At 32.1% G+C, this 19,770-nt stretch overlaps 1 protein-coding gene across 5 annotated transcripts in view; it reads right to left on the bottom strand.

Annotated features, from left to right (window-relative positions):
* LOC145297709 (rho GTPase-activating protein 44-like) overlaps nt 1–19,770 on the bottom strand; it is a 473,021-nt gene that overhangs the window by 27,502 nt on the left and 425,749 nt on the right. For all 5 annotated transcript variants that reach the window (XM_080143912.1, XM_080143911.1, XM_080143909.1 and 2 more), the window contains one exon: nt 18,263–18,723. In XM_080143912.1, coding sequence (XP_080000038.1) covers nt 18,263–18,723 — 461 coding nt within the window. The remainder of the gene's footprint in view (nt 1–18,262; nt 18,724–19,770) is intronic.

A 19,770-nucleotide genomic window follows, 5' to 3' on the forward strand; every position in this document is an offset into this window, starting at 1 on the left:
CCTAGCGATTTTCTTCTTGGCCAAATCTATTCTTACCCTGCCTTGACTTCAATCTCTCATGAGACCTCTGAGCTGCCAACTATCTCCAACTGTAAAATATCCTCAAATGTTGCAAACTCAAGGCAGTAAACTATCTCTGTCATAAAGTGCCGCAAAGTTCACTGCAACTCCTAAAAATTGCCCATAAATTAACTAAATATATCGACCTCTACATCTAATCTTTTGTCCCAGTTACCAACACACCTTGATTAACAATCCTATTTCAGCTTTCTTTTGTGTGCCTTGGTGAACAACTTCCTCTCTATTGTCTTTCTATTACTAATTTCATTTCCTATACCTTTGTTTTGATGATAAACTTATTTCCTCATTTTTTTTTTGTTATAGTTATTCTTTTTTATGCTTTTTCCTATTTTCTATGACTTTGGAGAGGGTAGAACATTGATAGTATCACAAACTGACCTCTTAATAGATTTAAAACCCCCATGTCTTGCAATGCATGAGGCAGTCAAATTATACCATCATTTTCAATCGGAAACCAAATCCGCAGCGTTCCTCCAGTTTTTTCCCCATTGCAATCAAATCTCTCGAGTGTCTGTTTCTAGTTCATTTTTGGTTTTCCTCCATTTTTCATCGGGGTTCCATTTGGAGCACTTTGGCAATTCTCTCTGAGGCAAATCTTGGAGTATTTCGAGTTAGCCTAAACGTTGTTCACAGATTACTGATGATATTACCTGTTGGTTAGTGTGATTTCTGAGTTTGTGGTTGGTAATTCAATTGCTTCATTTAGAACCTAGAATCTTTCTAGGACATTTGGAATCAAATGCATCTAATTACCTCTGTTGGCTGATTCTGAGGTGCCAAGTCTCACTTCCATATAGCAATGAACAAAGCTTCTTTCTTAGAACTGCACGCCTGTGGAACTCTGTTCCATCTGCCTGCTTCCTACCTGACTACAACTTGGAGGTCTTCAAGTCCAACGTTAACAAATTCCTAATGAACCGCCTCCTTAAGTAAACACTTCATCAAATCTCCACACTAACGTACTGTACTTGCAATAACCCTTATCCCTGAGTGGCTTCCGGGCCTTGATAAGTGGTGACCACCGTGTAAAAAAAAAAAAAAAAATGTGGAAAAGTTGCTGCTATAAAACCCTTATTTAGACCTAAGGGTGAATGTTTTGTTTTTCCAATTCTTGCAAAGCTGGTTAAATGTTGCAAAAAGTTTTTTATAAAAAAGTTTTTTGAAACTTATCCCTGGCCAGATCTTTATTCTTATTTCTATCGAATCCATCCTTAGAACTTCCTATCCTATTTTCCTTGATCTCCCCCTGTAATTTATGACGAATGAACCAAGTTACTAAGTGAAAGATTAGGTTAATTGTTCCAACACATAGTACACTCATTGCCAGAGTCAATGAACAGAGAGAAAGAAAAGAATGTGACGAATAATGTACAAGTCAATATACCTTACATATACTGTACAACCCAAGGGTGGAGGTCATCTCTAAGGAGATCGTGTCATAACAGAACAGATACTACACTACTCTCCCCTTGCCCCTGAATTGAGCATTCTGAAATAGTATAATAAACTGAATTGAGCATTAACAAATAGTAATGGTATAATTTCAGCTACATACAGATACCAAATCGCTATTAGTAATAGATGTGACCAGACCATTGGAGTCTCCTGTTTTGCCCACATCTCCCTATATTGTCCAGATTTAAACTTTGCCAACAATTTCGTTTTTGTTTTCTGGAGACGTTTTTTTAATACGTAGTAAATGCCACCAGAGGCAATTAACCATTCAACCATTTTCGTCTTCAAAGTTGTTGCAGCGGATGGTGGACAGAAATCTGGTTGCAAATTTTAAAAACTGATAAAGATATTATGACCTGAAGTAAAAGAAATGTGACAGAAAATAAACTGTTCTTATTTTAAAATGAATCATTTTTTTTTTTTTTTTTTTACCAAGGCAAGCTTGCATCTGTTTCAATAAGATGGGAGGTCCAAGCATGATAAATAAGATGAGGTGAAAAAAAAGTGGGAAGAAAGAAGAAGAAAAAAAAAAGAAGTTGTTTATCGAAAGATGCAGTATTGAAAGTCGGTTTCAAAATGTTCAGCCAACAGTGAATATGGAAGAAAAAAGTTGAGAAATAAAAAAAAAAGAAAAAGAAAAGAAAAAGAAGATGGACTTTGGATGAAGAATGCAAACAAAATTGATTTTTTTTTTCTTCATGTAAATGTCTTCTGCTTTGATAATTGATTATTGGATAGAAATTCTTTGCATTTTGTTTAATATATCTCAAAGATTGGAATCAAAATAAAACCAGAATTGAAATCTCTAATTTATTCTTTTCAGTTTTGTAACTCTCTCTCTATATATATATATGTATAGGTGTGTGTGTATATATATATATATATATATATATATATAATATAATATAAAGCTGTGTGTGTGTGTCTGGTCATGAATAAGCTCCTATATGGTTGACTATTTTAAAAAACTGATTACATATAATGATAGAAGATGTATCAGGGATCAGGAATGGATATGTTTGATCTGGCAGAACGGTGGTTCATAAAAATTGTGGGGTCTGCGTTCGCACCTGGCCCCCAAAGTATGGAAATAAAAAATGAAAAAAAAAAAAAACGTTTACAAGGGTTTTTGATATAGATGTACATAAGAGTACTTTGATAAGTATGTTTCAACTTAAATAGGGATGGTATAATAAAATTGTGGGGTCTGCGTTCGCGCCTGTATTCCATGGAAATATGACACAAACTTTAACAAAGACTTTTCATATCTATTTGCGTAAGTATACTTTAGTAATTATGTTTCAGTTTGAAGAAATATGGTATAATAAAATTATTGGGTATTCATTTGCGCCTGACCTCCATATGTCACAAAGTTTAACAAGGTTTTTTAAAAGGGGTGAGGGTCCACAATAACACCTTAACTTTAATCTTAATTCGCGTTAGCTTTTATTTATTTTTTGGAGTTGAATCATATTGTGTTGAATAAATTCACCTCATAAATTCACGTGAAAATTTCAAGTGAAAGCCAAAAAAAAAAAAAAAGTCGGAACTTTAGACAATTCTCAACACAAATTTTGCATAACTGTTTTTTTTCCTTCTCCACTTGCATGTGGCACTCTTTCGAAAATAGATAAATAGATAAATAATAAAAAATAAGAACGTTACTTGTTATCATGTCAAAAGAAGGAAAAAATCCTGCTCACGTGATTACATGTCTTTTTAAAAACATTTACATAACCTTTTTATTTTTATATCTGTTTAAACTTTTTTTTGTCAGTGTACTAGAAGGAATTCAGTTGATTACAACCCTTTCTGTGTGTTCTTTACATTACAATAGTACAACTTTGAATCCGACGGCGCAATACTACACCATTCAATACTGTAAAACTGAAACTAAGCTGTTCTGCTTGAAAAGGGCGCCATTTTCTTCTCATTCATATTTATATCGATTCTTTGCTTTAAAAAACTAAAGTAATTACGTATTTACTTTTTTAATATCCCATTTTGCTGTTTCGGATTATTTTACTAAAGTAAGTAAAGCTTCATTATTCTTCAAAACTGTTTTTGTTTCTTTGTTTTTCGATATTTCGTTGATATTATTTAGTAAGAGTGTTTAGCAGAAAAACCAACAAACGACTACCCAAAAAAATAAATATACAAGAAATAAATATTACCATAGTCAATAAAAGTTCAGTTCATGTTTTTTTTTTGTTTTGAAATAGTTTTTAATATTCTTTACTTGAAATAATTTCAGCGAACTGAAATTAAAATGAAATTTGAGGCGATAACTACTTAAATGAATTGTTATATAAACTACACATGCCATAATCGAATATTCCTCAAGCACAAAATAACGGAAAACATTAAAATATGTTTATAAATATTCCTTATGTTGACGGAACTCTCTTAAATTGTTAACACAGAATGCTCAGGTGCCCCTCCTTCAAATTGAAAACGGGGCTCTCCATTTCAAAGTCGTTGCCATTTTGATTTTTTTTTTTTTAAACCAGTTCGTGAATGAAAAAAAAAAAAAAAAAAAAATACAAACCAATGAACTTTTCTACCATAAAAGTAACTTTTATTGACTATGGTAATATTTATTTTTTGTATATTTATATTATTATATATATAACATTTCCTCTTTGTAAGGAAACATCATTTTGTTGGTCACTCTTGGCTACGAATGGAAACAAAGTTGATATAAAAAAATATATTTTTGCGAAAATTATCTTTACTTTCATCACATTTTGCTTAGGGTAAAATTTTTGAGTATCAAAACCTATCTCTTTATAACCCCCTCCTTTTCATAACCTATCATACTTTCATCAATCACAGTGCATTTTCTGTAAGCTGTTTTTGAACTCCGTCAACGACAGGTACTTCTGCTAGTATATATATATATATATATATATATATATATATATATATATATATATATAAAGCAAGGGAGGGGGCTATTATATTTTGGTGGTAAAAAAAATTAAATATTTCTTTGATTTATATTTATATACAGAGAGAGATTGTAGGGGTGTTTGTGTAAGAGATAATATTTCAAGAAAGAGGAATCTGTACGAGAGAGATTTAAAAGAGAAAGAACGAGATTGTATAGGAGTTTGTGAATGAGAATAACTGATCGTGTATGAGAAAGAGTGAGAGGATCTGTACAAGAGAGAGGGAGATTGTATAGAAGAGATATTGTATAAGTGTATGTGAGAAATGAAAGAGATTGTATGAACGTCTATATACAATGTGGACATCCATGAAGAGGACGTTGTAGTTTGCTTAAAGCATTGTGTATAGTGTGAAAGGAGTTGTGTTTGAGTCAATAGGGTAAAACGATTAATGAAAATATTGAAGGATTTCGATGATTTTCGATTATAAAATATTTATTTACTAACATATGTCGCACAAGATGGTACGTGGTGTGAATTTCCCAAACTTTCAAGATAAATTCCTTTAACGAGAGAGAAAATGTATGCTTCTGTCCCATTAACGAAATGTTGCATCCGTCTGCCTGTTCTCCAAGTACTTTAATGTGAATGCTCTGACAAACTACAAGCATTTGTACCCCTTCGACGTGAATACCCCCAACAAACCCGGCAAACAGCTAAATCCCACCCCTTCACAGTAGAGATCCCTACGTGTAAGAAAACCTTCTACTCCAACAGTTTCTTCCCCAGAACTGCTAGACTTTTGAACTCCCTTCTGGGATTCTGCTTTCCCAACTGTATTGACATGCAGAAGTTCAAGTGTAATGTGAACAGACATCTTGCTACTCACCTCCCTTCATAATATCCCTGTAACTTATGCCCCCGATAGTAGCCCCTACTTCAAAATGGCATTGTGCCTTATTTGGGGTGAAAATTGGAAAACAAAAATGTTCAACTACTTTGGTAGGGACTTTGATCTTTTTTGACAAAGAAATATATCTCAGAAAATTTGGGAAATTCGAAACACCTACCATCTTGTACAACACATTATAATATTTTATAATTGAAACTTATTTTATTTCTTTGACTTGTAACACTTTTCATACACACACATATACATACGTATATATATATATATATATATATATAGGGTATCCCAATAAAATATATACACTCTTTAAATTATCTCAACTTGCTACATGAATACGCTGTGGCACTTCTAGCAGGATGAAGCACTTCCCCACTATCATCATGATGTAAGAGTGTACATTGATAGTCACCAGCAAAATACCTAGAACGAAGAGGAAGTATCGAGTACTGTCCACGCTCACCAGATTTGAGCTCCCCTGGAATTTTCTCTCTTTTTTTGGGGGGTGGGGGGTTGGGGGGGGCAGGTTTTACACCACAAAACAAGCTACAATGAATAAATTGAAAGCAACCATTGAAAGAAAATGTGTCAATATACCAACTGAACTGATTAGAAACGTTTGTGATCCAATCAGTGAGTGTTGTCAGCTATTCATGGACCACAATGGCCAACAATTTGAACACTTTTGATAATTAGTCGGTTTCTATATGTGTTCTCAGTATTTTGATGTATGAAACTTTTCTTTCTTAAAATAAATGTTGGTTTTATGGTCATTTAAAGAGTGTATACATTTTATTGGGACACCCTGCATGTACGAGAGAGAGATTGGGGTCATTCTCTTCTATCTTTCTTATAAATACCCTTCAATGCTTCTATGTTATGAGAGCAAAAATCAAAAATGGAAATGAATTTCAATTAAAACTAATTGTATCTACTTACATGTCATGTTGAAATTAGTAACATATCCAAAAATTACAAAAAAACGAGAAAGCAGAAAATCATTAATGAAAATAGTTTTAAAAAAATTGACAAGTTTTGCTTAAATAATAAACAAAAGATTAACTGAGTTACTTCCCTTGCGTTTATGTCACATGCCAAAAACATATGGCGGAATCGTTCTTTCGGTAAACCATGAAAATACCTGTTTTATGTAATAATGCAGTAATATTAAACAAATTGCAACATGACAATTAAGTATATAAGATTGTTTTTTTTTTATATTAATTTCAATTAAAGCAAATAGATACTATTGGTTTTTAATGAAAATTCATTTTTTAAGACTTTTGCTCTGATAATGTAAAAGCACCTACCAGTGATAAAACAATCACTTTTAGAAAAAAACAAATTTTTTGCACCAAAATAAAATCTAAGTTGATGAATCTACTTAAATATTTCATGTATTTGTACAAAAAACAAAAAATGAAATTTTTTTTTATATCAAACTAATATCTTAGAAACAACACAAAAGCTTTGACTACATTTTAACAATGTTTTTCTTTGTTTTAAACATTTTTTCAAAAAGTCTATTCAAATTGAGAAAAACAATGTAAAATAAAAATTCAACAAATAGAAAAAAAATATGAAAAAAGTACAGAGAATAAAGGGAGATAACTGTGTCGATTTTATTATTATTAAAAAGAAGCCAAAACCAAAGAATATCAATAACCTTGAAATCGTTACACACGGTTTCAGGATTAAGCGTCTGTACAAAAAACCTTGTTTTTTTCTTCTTTCCTTTTTTGTTGTTTTGTTTTGAAAGAATTAGTAGTCAAGTCTTCTTAACTGAGATCCTAAATTCGAGATTTACATCTGACTAGAAGATGAATCTGCCATTAAACAAAATATGAATGAAACAAGGAGAAAGAACCAAAAATAAAATATTTGTAGGTTAACAAAGTATTTCTTTCTTTCTTTTTTTTTTTGGGAGGTTGGAGTTAAATTTAAAATATTCAAAAATCAAATGTTGGGATACTTTATCTTTTACAAGAGCGCATAAAGTAACCCAAAATGGCAGAATTGGTCCTTTTCAGGATTTTAGATTAAACTTGAAATTTTGCAATTTCTTTCAGTCCCACATTTTTTTCCTTTTCCATTTTTATTTGTTTTTTTTTTGTCTGTGATAAAAAAACCAAAATTGTTCAAGATTTTAAGTGAGAAAAGAAAAAATAGCAGAATTTTAATGTCGACTTGGAACCATTTGTGCAGCTTCTTTTCAAGATTTCTTTTTTTTTATTATAAAAGCATTTGAATTTCTTTAACTTGTTATTTTTTTTAAACAACAACAAAAAAAAAGAAATGGAGGTGGAAGTGGGAGTTGTGTATGTGTTTATGTATTTCTACCCCACCACCCTCACAAGCAACAAGGCAATAAATGTAAGGGCGTTTAGTTATAATTTTTTTTCCAAACACATGTATTAACTTTTTTCTTTAAATTTATACAAATATCACAAAAAAGATATTTCTTTTAAAAATTGCTTCTTAAAAAAAGTTGATTTCAATTAAGAAATTGAAAATACAGGGTGGCAGAGTCAGAAGGTATAAAGGTCCGACTCCTAGAATTCTAAAATAATGGACTTCATCTCCTTATTTTAAAGTCTACTAATACTCAGAAATTAAAAAAAATTTGGTTCAGACTCTTTCTAACACCTCTTACTCTGCAACCCTGTTTAAAAGTGTAGTCTTTTATACAATTATTTAGCAACGCCAAGCGAAGATTGTCTTTTTCTAATTAGCACTTTAATAAAACACCTTTTTAAAGCTTAAAATAAAAATAAAAAAACTGTACTTATTCAGAATAAGTACTGTGTTATTGGCAGAAGTTTCCAAGCAGTTGATGTAAAACGTCGGAAGGTGCCAAAGAAAAGTTTCATGGTTTCTTTTTGTGCACAAACACTAGCCAAATTTTTCAATGAAAAATATATCATTTCTATTATTACGAAGATAATTCAATGAAAAATTAATTGAAAAATGGAAAAAATATTCTTTTTTTGTTGTTACAAAGAAAAACCAATGAATTATTATTTGACAATTTTTTTTTTACAAAATTTTAAAACATTCATAGTAAGTTTCATGAATAAATATTAAAAAAAAAAATTTTTTGATTTATTTTTATGTTTTTTTTGTTCGAATCAAAATAAACATTTTTTTTTTTCATATAATAAAGTAATGATAGCAAATAAATGTTTTCTTAAATGACGTTGACTGCTGGGATTTCATTGGCTTAGCGTTTGGCATTTTATGTAAACTGCCTGGAAAATTCCAACGATAGCACAGTCTCTAAACTGCATAAGTACCAAAAAAAAAAAAAAAAAAAAAACTTTTAGTTGAGAAAGAAAAATGCCACTTAACATTTTAAATTGAAATTTTTTTTTTTTTTAAATTTAAAAATGGTATTATGACCATTTTAGAATTAAAATAGGTTAAGTGACCACTGACCAGCAGCAGCAGCAGGACAACAACAATGATGATCGAGGGGATTGGGAAAAATATTCACCTTTGGTTCCCATCTTGCCTCACTCCCCAACATTCACACGAGAGACTGGATAAAGCATAGGCTAATAAATGGAGACACACGGAACTTTCTTTCGATTCCTGGTTATATTATCAAAATCAGCTTTTTTTCTTTTTTTTTTTTTTTTTTTCAGAAGCAAATATAAATGAGACAATAGGCCAGAAACAAGGAACTGTTTTTGTACACTTTTTTTAAAAAGTGTTTATAGTCAAATTGTATTTTCTCTTCCTATGAAGATCCAGACACACGTGGAGGAGGTCAAGATAAATAAAGAACCACAGGGGGAATAAAATCACATTCGATAATCCAGAGGAATGGGTGTAGATTTGATTTGTTCTATAACAGATTAGGAGGGGTTTTTGTGTAAGATTTAATGCAAACGTTTTTCACTTTTGTAAATTAAAAAACACAGAACTAACAGAAATAATTAATTGCTAATTTTACTGATAATGTAAGGGAAGTGGGAGTTCAAGCCTTTTCTTTTCAAGTAGTAGTTGACATGTAAACCTTTCCTTAGAATATGTTACGTGTTCAATAACATTAGACATATCAATCAACAGTTTTATTCTACAGAATAAACGGATGAGATAAAAGTTTAACAAACGGGAGGTGGCGGTAGTGAAGTACATACCGACGTAAACTGACAACATAGGTTTATCAATCAGATCCACAGCAACACTGACACTTACAGATGTTGGTAACCTTCAAGTGGTTCCTCTTTAAGTACCTGATTTCAGAAAGAATTGGGGAAACCAATGCCAACAACAGAATCTTTGTCTAGCATTATTATGCTGGACTAGTCTTCAAGAGAGTGGGAGAGACATTTTAGTCTACTAGAGCATTGAACTACAAATTCCTATTTTCATAATTAAATCCTTACAAAATAAGGAAGAAGCAAGAGTATTAAATGGGATAGCTACAATGACTGTTGACCTGGGCATGCCAAATTCAAATCCAGTCGATACCATAACACTACTTTCATATATGGATGTTGGCAACCTTCATGTGATCCCTTCTATTAGTACCCGGTTCTAGAAAGAATTGAGGAAACCTGTAAACATGCACTAAACTGCATGTTTTGCTGATGCATATGAATGTCAGAGGTTGCAGGTGACAGAGAGAAAACGAGGGGGGTGCACAGAGAATTGAAAATATCTCTAGTTGGAGCCCATCCATCCAAGAGATGTTTTCTTTATTTGTATGCAGAGACCAGCTTATGTGAGAAAAGTAATGTTCCTAGATAGGCTCCAGATAACCCCACTTTTAACACTGTTTAATCATTATTTCCAGTGGATATATTGAGTACTCAACTTCTGGGTGGCCGAATAGTGACCACTAACAAAAACCAGAAACTAAGTTTTCTAGGCAAGAGTGAAAAGAATTTATGGAGATGAGAAAGGGAATAAGTCAGAACCAGCCTTCTGGTAGTAAGTGAGGTAGTGGGTTAGTGGGAAGTGGACATTCAAAGAGTTTTTGGTGGTCCTGGGGAATAGAGAGTCTGTTGTATCGAGTAAATAAAATAAAAACCTCTGTAAACCGTTTTTAAACTAGAACTGTTTTTTTGTTTGGAAGAATTCCTTTGTTGCAGTACTGACTGAAACAAATAACTTTCGACCAGCACAACGAGTGGGACGATCATGGTGTGTGCAACAAACACAAATGTGCATGTCCATAAACCAATAGCAACAACAGAATCGAACTGGTCAAAAAAGTCATACCATACTGAATCACAATACAATACAGTGTTTATCTATCTCAATTGCTTTCTACTGTCGCCTAGATACACACAACTGGTGTGACCACTTGCAAATTTAATATTCCCTAGAAACTTCCTCCTTCAGAGGAAACCAGCTGATTCTGACCAGAGTAAATGTCTCACAAAGTTGAGGTACAATCTATTAAATCTGCATGCTTATATAGAAATTGGTTTAGACCATTCTTGAGGGCATAGTTCAAATGCACTACAAAGTTCTAGCTTTATGTAATTATGGCAGAATTTGAATGTGGCCATGCCAATTCCACAGCCATTTTGTCCGTTTAATGACCTACCAATGTGAATGGAATACCAAAGCTTTGCAATCGACAAACATAAGCACATCTCGATTAAGTAAATTCACTCGAGTCGACCATTCTTAAAAAAAAAAACTTATTCTATCAGGTCAGTTAGTGTAGACATTTTTTTTATATGAAAATTGATCCATACAAGACATGAAGCCGCTTGATGTAAAAAGTTACCCCCCCCCAAAAAAAAAACCCATACCACTTCAAGGTTAAAAACTAGATAACAATAAATGTTATATGGATAGCAATTCTTCCCTGTTTGTCAGAAACATCACTCTTAGAATGTGAAGACTAAAGGACAAAAAAAGAGTGAGAATTAAAAACTGCCGATTTTATTCTATTCTACTCTTGTACTTGTGCTGACTATCACACAAGAAGACTTGAGTTCGATGCTTTTTTCGATCAGGATGGAACCTTGAATAAGTGCTGACTATGCTGCATAGTTTTCGACTTTTGACCTATTGACCTCCAGCCTACCAATGATCTCATCATCAAAGACTGTAAATCTAAGAGCCATTAGATTATATGAAGGTCAGGTTTTATTGTGATCGGCTATATTTTAATCTACATCTTGTCAAAGTTGAGGTAAATCTGTTGTCAAAAATTGTTCAAATAAGTGCTCGGTAGAGTCACCACTTTGGTTGACAGCTCAATTTGGGAGCAAGACTAAAGTTGATGTTGCAAAGACTGAACAGACAGGGTTGACTTGTGGTGCGACGATTTTGTCTTTGCTTATTCTATGATAAAGGATTCATTATGGATAAACTGCTAATGTTTTTTGAACCATAGATTTAAGGAAAGAGGAGGGGGGGGTCACAAATCGCAAGTGTGGCAAGGGTTGATTGCCCAATAATAATGCTTATGATAAAAGCAAAAAAAATTAAATCTGGAACATGGAAAAAAGGGAACATTAACCCTAATCCCCGAAAAGAAAAGAGAGGAAGAAAAGAAAGCGCACGCACATTCTAGAGGTAAAAGAAACTTCTAGAAAAGTAGAAATCAGCTTTGTTTTTTCTTCTTCTCAATGAAAATAAAACTTTGTTTCAATTTCTTGAGCTAATTTTTTTTTTTTATTCTTGTCAGAAATTACTCAGATTAAGTTGCTTTAGAACTTCTGTTCTAAAATATGGAAGAAACGAGGAAATATTTAATGATTTTCATGGTCTAAATAATAAAAATATGATTAAAAATATTTTTTAAAAATGGCAACAGATGTTTTCTCTTGTGTAAAATGTTTCATGTCTGCATGCATACGGTTTGCATTGCGGATCATAATGGCATTGTTTAAAAGTGATAAGATGGTTAATAGAAAAGATCTTTTGAAATATTGAGGCAAGACAAAATAACCATCACGCATACATTTCCCCGATTTTGATTTAATTAAAGTTTTACTACAACAAAACTTGAAAAGTGAACTATGTCAGCAAAAGCAATGACGTATTTAACCCCCCCCCCCCATCTTTTAACTTGTTAAGAATGCACAAAAAGAAAAAAATTAAAACCTTTTAAGAATGGGTTTAAAAATTGCTTAAAAAAAAAAAAAAAAAAAAAATCAAGTATCTTCTCACAAAGATTTTGTTGCAATGTGATTGTGTGATTGTTCTACATGAAAATGACAATTATGAGGGCTCATTTTGAAAGACACTTTAAACAACTCTTAAAATTGCTTTAATTTGACTTTTCTATTTTAAACTATGCTACCTAGATTTCTTAATATTGAGCATTGCTTCATAAATTTTAGGAATACCTACTTTAATAAGTGTTGTCTTTAAACACACACGTGTGTGTGTGTGTGTGTGTGTATATATATATATATATATATATATATATATATATATATATATACATACAGGTGAGGAATGATAGACGAATAAACAGTTAGACATTTCTCTACTTAAACATACCCGTCTACTTTTGTTTGTTTTTCTTTTCTTTACTTTCATGATTCCGGTCTTTCTTTGCATTGTTTTTGGCTTTTAAAACTTCCATATATTCCTTTACCAACAATGCTTCAAGCAAACTACTACCTACTCTTTATATATATATATATATATATATATATATATATATATATATATATATAAGGGGATCAGAACAACAATCTAAAGAGCAGAGTGTATTTTAATGTAATAGTAAAATCACTAATGTAATTAAAATACAAGAAAAACAGTGCTTGTTGTAATGTAGATATATAATAAGCTCAATAGGCATATATATCCTAGAGCTATTTTAATATTTAGTATGATGATTGATAATTTATAATTAAAATTAAAAAAAAAAAACACCCAATATCTTTGCTGATGATGAGAATTTGTTTCAAAAAAACTATATTTTAAAATTATTGTCCATGACTTAGTGTCTATCTCAATAAAAAACATTGTTTCCGAAACGATCGTACAATTTATTGATTTTGTTTTGTTCCTCCTTATGAAACCGATTTTTAATTTTGATTATAAATTATCAATCATCATACTATATATATATATATATATATATATAAATATATATATATATATATAGAGAGAGAGATGTGAAAATAAATGGTTTTGCATATACTTTCTATTCTATATATATATATATATATATATATATATATATATATATATATATATGTATAAGGAATGAAAAAATATACCAGCGGTGGTTGACGTTATGTTTAAAGAAAAAATAGAAAAAACCGAATGAAATTATTAAAAAATCAACGTTTCGTCCTTGTTTCAGAGGACATCTTCAGGATAATTGAAATAAAAATGTGAGAAAAGAAAAAGGACTTTTTCTTTTCTCACATTTTTATTTCAATTATCCTGAAGATGTCCTCTGAAACAAGGACGAAACGTTGATTTTTTAATAATTTCATTCGGTTTTTTCTATTTTTTCTTTAAACATATATATATGTACACACACACACACACACACACCGACGTTATCACAGTGAAAGCTCGATTACTAATCTACAACAGAGCATACATAAATAAACAATATTTTCTTACATTCCAAAGATGAAAATTTTATTCGCTTTCCCAATCATTTTTTTTAAACAAAAAAACTTGAGTACAATTATGGCGGCAACCGATATTTGTATTTTCTTTCTTATATGGACTCATCAGAAAACAAAACAGTCCTTTGAAAAAAAAAAAAACCTAAAAACATAGCAATGCAGTATACAAAAATAAAAAAAAAGAACTCATATTTAAAAAGATTTAAAAATTGCTACTCAGAAAGAGCAGCCATCTTGTTTTATGAAGCTATGGAAAAATATGCACAATATTGCCCAATAAAAACTGTTATAAGAGTTATTAACTCATTTCAATTTAGCAGTTTTTATTGGACAATATTGTGCATATTTTTGCATTTTTTTACTTCCTAAAATGATAGCAGTTTCTAAATCTTCCTTTCAATGAAGAGGAGTTCAATGTCACTTGTTTGATTTTTTTTTTTTTTTTTGACAGCATTGCTATGTATTTTGTCTGAACGAGAATCTCTAGGTTTTCTGATGAGTCCATGGAGAAAAGATTTTGGATTAACATACAAATACCAGTCATTCTATGAACAAAACAGTGTCATAATTGTACCAAAGTTTGTTTTGAAATAATCCGATGAATAAAATTTTTCACAATATTTTTTTTATTTATGTGGGAGTGTGTGTATTGCTTTTTTTGTTTAAGATAATGTTTGCATGGTTAATAGTAAATAAATGAATAATTTTGTCCATAGAACAAAAAATATCACAAAGAGTCCCATTATTTACTTTTTGGCCCCAAAATCAACAGAGATTACACCATTCCTGAAATGATCTAATCCCAGTTAACTTTGCAGCGAGAGTTTAGTTCTGTGCAGTTGTAGGAGGTCCATCCTCCCAGGCTTTGGCTTCTATTTGAAAAAAGGGTTAATTTATTGCTAATCGCCTGATATTGCTCCTTTTTTCAGTCTGAAGAGTTGGCCTCTCTGAATTGAGATTCCACTGAAACATGTATGCACATATGTAACCAATAATGTTTGTATAATAAACCTATACAGGTGTGTGTGTGTGTGTGTGTGTGTGTGTATATATGTATATATATATATATATATATATATATATATGTGTGTGTGTGTGTGTGTGTATATATATACATACACACACACACACAGTGTATCACAAAAGTGAGTACGCCCTTCACACTTCTTCAAATATCTAAGTATATCTCTTCATGGGACAAGACTGAAAAAATGATTTTTTGACACAATGAAAAGTAGTCTGTCTGCTTTACTGAAGAGGGTAAAAGTGATGGACTGGCCAAGCATGTCTCCAGACTTAAACCCAATAGAATATCCTTGGGGTATCCTCAAGCAGAAGGTGGAGGTACGCAAAGTCTTAAATATCTGCCAGCTCTGCGACGTCATAATTGAAGAATGGAAGAGCATTCCAGTGGCTACATGTGAAGCTCTGGTTAAACTCCATGCTCAGGAGAGTAAAGGCAGTTTGGGATAATTATGGTGGCCACACAAAATATGGAGAGGTGACATGTTGTATGTTAATATTGACAACTATCCATTAAGGGGTGTATTCACTTTTGTTGCAAGGTTAGCTTTTAATGGTTATATTTTGAGGAGAAAATGAATAAACTCTGTAATATATGCTGCAGACAAACTACTTTTCATTGCGTCAAAAAATCATTTTTTCAGTGTTGTCCTATGAAGAGATATACGTAAATATTTGAAGAAATGTGAGGGGGTGTACTCAATTGTGATACACTGTATATATATATATATATATATATATATATATATATATATATTAAAACTTTTAATATTTTGCATAGAGCTTAACATGTTCATAGTATTTATTTAAAAAAACCAGCCAAAATCAGATTACTACAAGACAAGTGAAAAAGGATCAGGTTCACTGTCTGTGAATAAAATGCAAATGTTTTGGCAAACCCTTTGCATATTTATGGTTCTTTATAAAGTAAAAAGCATCATTAATTTTTAAATCATCCAGTTTTTGGATCGGATATCCTAACAGTTATAAACTCTTAGCAGTAAACATGTATTTCACCATTTTGTGATTTGAAATCATCAAGAATTCAGAATTCCTGTCTGCATAAATAGCAAAATACATACAAAAGTAACGAAAAACAAATTTATTTTTTTTTTACCCATGTTTTCGTGGTGGTGGGGTAATTGTTTCATTTTATTTCCTAGTTACTAAATGACTTTCTGTTCTTTATAGAAAGCCAAAACGAATTGTTAAGTAAGGTCGAATATGCAATTCCTACATCACTAGATATTCCCGCCGATTCCCCATTACAGCATAATTTCACATTGATATCGGAAAGAATTTAAAACCCGAATGCTACCATGTTCGACTCTACTCGATTGTCACAAATAATTTTTTATAGCTAAAGAAGAGATCTGTTCAGTATTGAAACCGATTGACGATCCAACATGAATACTGAAATCTTTTTTTGGGGGGGGATTTTTTCTTCTCAAAATTTTAATTATTACACATAACGATTACAAGTATCACAATGTTGGTTATCTCTAATATTAAACTACGGTAGAAGAAAACTTGTTTTCATGTTTGTGGTCTTCAAAAAACTTATTTTCGATGCTTTGCATGCACCTCAACAGCCAATATAGTGATCGTTTTGTGATGCCATAGTTTAACACATGAATAAACAATATGGCAACGCTAGTAATCACGTCACGTGATAAACAAAATTGCAATTTACAAAAACGGAAAAAACTATTTATCAAAATTGCCCGAGATTTTACAAGTTAATGACTACTGGAACATACAATCCAAAATTGGTGGACTTAAAAATAAAAATAAGGAGACACCCTTTTTATAGCATCGTTATTTGTCAAAGAAGCATAAACATCGTCCAACGAAATTAGATGACCCCCCCCCCACCCCGCCAATTTAAAAAGAAAATGGAACAAAAATATTATATAATAATTATCAATAGAAGATCAATTTAACTGTTCAAGTCCATGAAATTAGAAAAAGTGATGGCATCTTCAAAGAAAGAGAGAGAGAGGAAGATAGAAGAGAAAAGGAAAAGAGAGACGAAAGATAAAAACGAAAAGGAAAAAGGCCATCTTGATCAAGAAATTGATAAAAGACGAGAACGATGCAAGTATGCAAGTCTAGATGCCATGTCTATGTCAGTCCATTCAGGTTTGGAAAAAAGGGAACGAAAAGAAGGTTGGGGAGGCGCGAATAAGACAAACGCTTGATTATCATTAAATCAGAAAACTTAAGGTAGAGATAAGAAATATATATATATATATATATATTCCTGTGGGAATCTACTTTATTTCCTTATAATATAGACCAATCCTTATTTAAGCTCAATGTAATTACAGAGCAATATAGTGAATGAATGACAAAAACTATATTCCAAAGTTCATGATGTTGACCATCTTACAATTTATTCCTTTAATTCAGTCGACATTTACAATTCTTGACATTATCTGTTTCGTAGCACAAAATCAATTATTATATCAATTAGTGAATCTATTTTGTCCTTAACTTATCAGAAGAAATAGCAACAATCAATACATCAAAAGGAATTTTTGACATGTTTTCAGATTTTCATCATGTCAAAACGCACTTTATTTCCTTTTAATGGATTGATCGTTGCTATTTCTTCTGATAAGTTAAGGGCAAAATAGATTCACTAATTGATATAATGATTGATTGATTTTGTGCTACAAAACAGATACTGTCAAGAATTGTAATTGTCGACTGAATTAAAGGAATAAATTGTAAGATTGCTAACATCATGAACTTTGGAATATAGACTTTTGTCATTCAATATATATTTCTTCCTCCTCAATCGTTTTTTTTGTTTTACAATCTACTCCCATTCTTTAAAAAAAGTTACGTTTGCCATTTTTCCCTTTCTTTGTTGCCATTAAAAAAAAATTTTAATTAAAAATTTTAAAAATTTGTTTTTAAATTAAAAATTTTGACCCCAGCCCTACCACACCTCCATTTTCTTTCTTTTTTTTTTTTTGTTCTTTTTTATTAAAAATTGTTTTTATTTAATGTTTTTCTTTTTTGTCACATGTGGGTATTTTCCGTTGTCTTATTTAGCTGAGGGGGTATTGTTGGCGGTGGTGGCGGTACAGGACGCAAGGACAGGCGATTGTGAGTGAGACGACTAAATGTGCCCCCTCCTTCTCGCGGAACTACGCTACCACCGCCAAAAGTGGTAACCGATGCATTCAAACTAGAAGACGACCCGGCAAGCCTATTGGTATTAGCGGTGGCATTCGTTTGAGCATTGTTAGTGGGGCCCCCAAGTTGCCGAGCAGCGTGCAATGAAGGATGCTCGGAGGAAGAGCAGGAGGATGCAGCACAAGTACCTGGTGGTTGTTGAAGGGCAGAAGAAGTAGGAACTCCAAAACTGCCTGTGGACGCAGACCTGTGGTGACCAGAACCTGGAGCGATTGGCGGGGGGCCTTTCGGCCTCTCAGGCGGCTGAGGTCGTTTGTGATCGCTGGCCTTCCTCTCCGTAGGTGATGAGTGAACCTTGCTTCTGTCTCGTTCCAATGTTCCGTGTCCATTGCTAGTGACGATGGTCGGTGGCGGTGGATGAGGTGGCGGCATATTTGTTGTAGTGGTTGCCGCTGACGACGACGACGATGACGGACTCTCTGTCTGTTGTCCTCCCATTGCGCTTGTCTGCCTTGGCCAAGTCATGGATGAAGTCATTTTAGACTGAGAGAGCGAACTGACGGCTACAGAATGAGGACGCTCAGGAGGAGGGGGAGGCGCTGGCTTCTTGGCGGGGATTGGTTTGCGTTGAGACTTTGGGCTGCTATCACTAAAAAAAAAAAAAGAAAATAGAAAAGATAAAACCATATGTTGCCGATGCATCTTATATGAGTAACGTTTAAAAAGTAAAGCCTGCTACTTTTTTTTTTTTTAACTCGAAAAGTTACAAAAATGAGAGTAGTATCATTAAAACAAGCGACCTTTTGTATTCCAGAATTTATTTTTCTACATAATCACGAATTCCATAGCTGGAAATCTTGTGAAGTAGGCCCTTATGCCATACCTTATCGAAGGCCTTTGATGTATAATTAATAGAATTAACCAATTGGAACAGAGAGAAAAAAAAAGTACATAAATTATTCAAAACCAGTTAGATTAATTTATCGCTGAAGATGAATCCTGAACGATTGGAAAGTACTCAGACATGATAAATAATGGTGATTACATCAGCCAGTTCCTGCCAGAGGTGAAAACTGTTATTCAGAAGTTCTTTTCCTCCTTCACAATATGGGTTCAAGCCTGCCTTCCTACTACTACTTCTTTTTTTTTTTTTTGCTCAACACACACCTCCAAACACCCGGGCACTCATGCTAGTATTTCAAAAGACTATGTTACATAATTGATGTAATTAATAGCAACCATTTTGGTAATAGTATATAAATTTGGAGTTTAATGCATATACTTTTTATCAATTTGATGCAGTAAAACCTTGGTTCATGAATGCCCCAGAACTGAAATAATTTGGATGCTGAACAAAAAAATTCAAGCTGAAATGCTTGGGTTTTCTAACAAAATTCCCTAACCATACTGATAGACTGGTGAAACTAACAATTCTATGCAGACTCTAGATTTTTTAAATCAAACTCAATCCAAGGATTCATTTCTTTTAATTAGTTTTTTTTTTTATTTAAAGAGGGATAAAGGAACTATATTTTTCAATATCTGCTAAAATTTTAAAAAATATTACAAAATGTGTAGTTAAAAAAAAAAAAAAAAAAAATGGTCATAATTCGAAAAGTTGGCAGAGGATATATTTTTTTTCTTACAAAGTAAGGTGTTATATTATACATTATAGTTAGCAGGGCTGTATAGACAA

The sequence above is a fragment of the Euprymna scolopes genome, chromosome 18 (genome assembly GCF_053919585.1).
Source record: "Euprymna scolopes isolate OS-2025 chromosome 18, ASM5391958v1, whole genome shotgun sequence".
NCBI lineage: Eukaryota > Metazoa > Mollusca > Cephalopoda > Sepiida > Sepiolidae > Euprymna > Euprymna scolopes.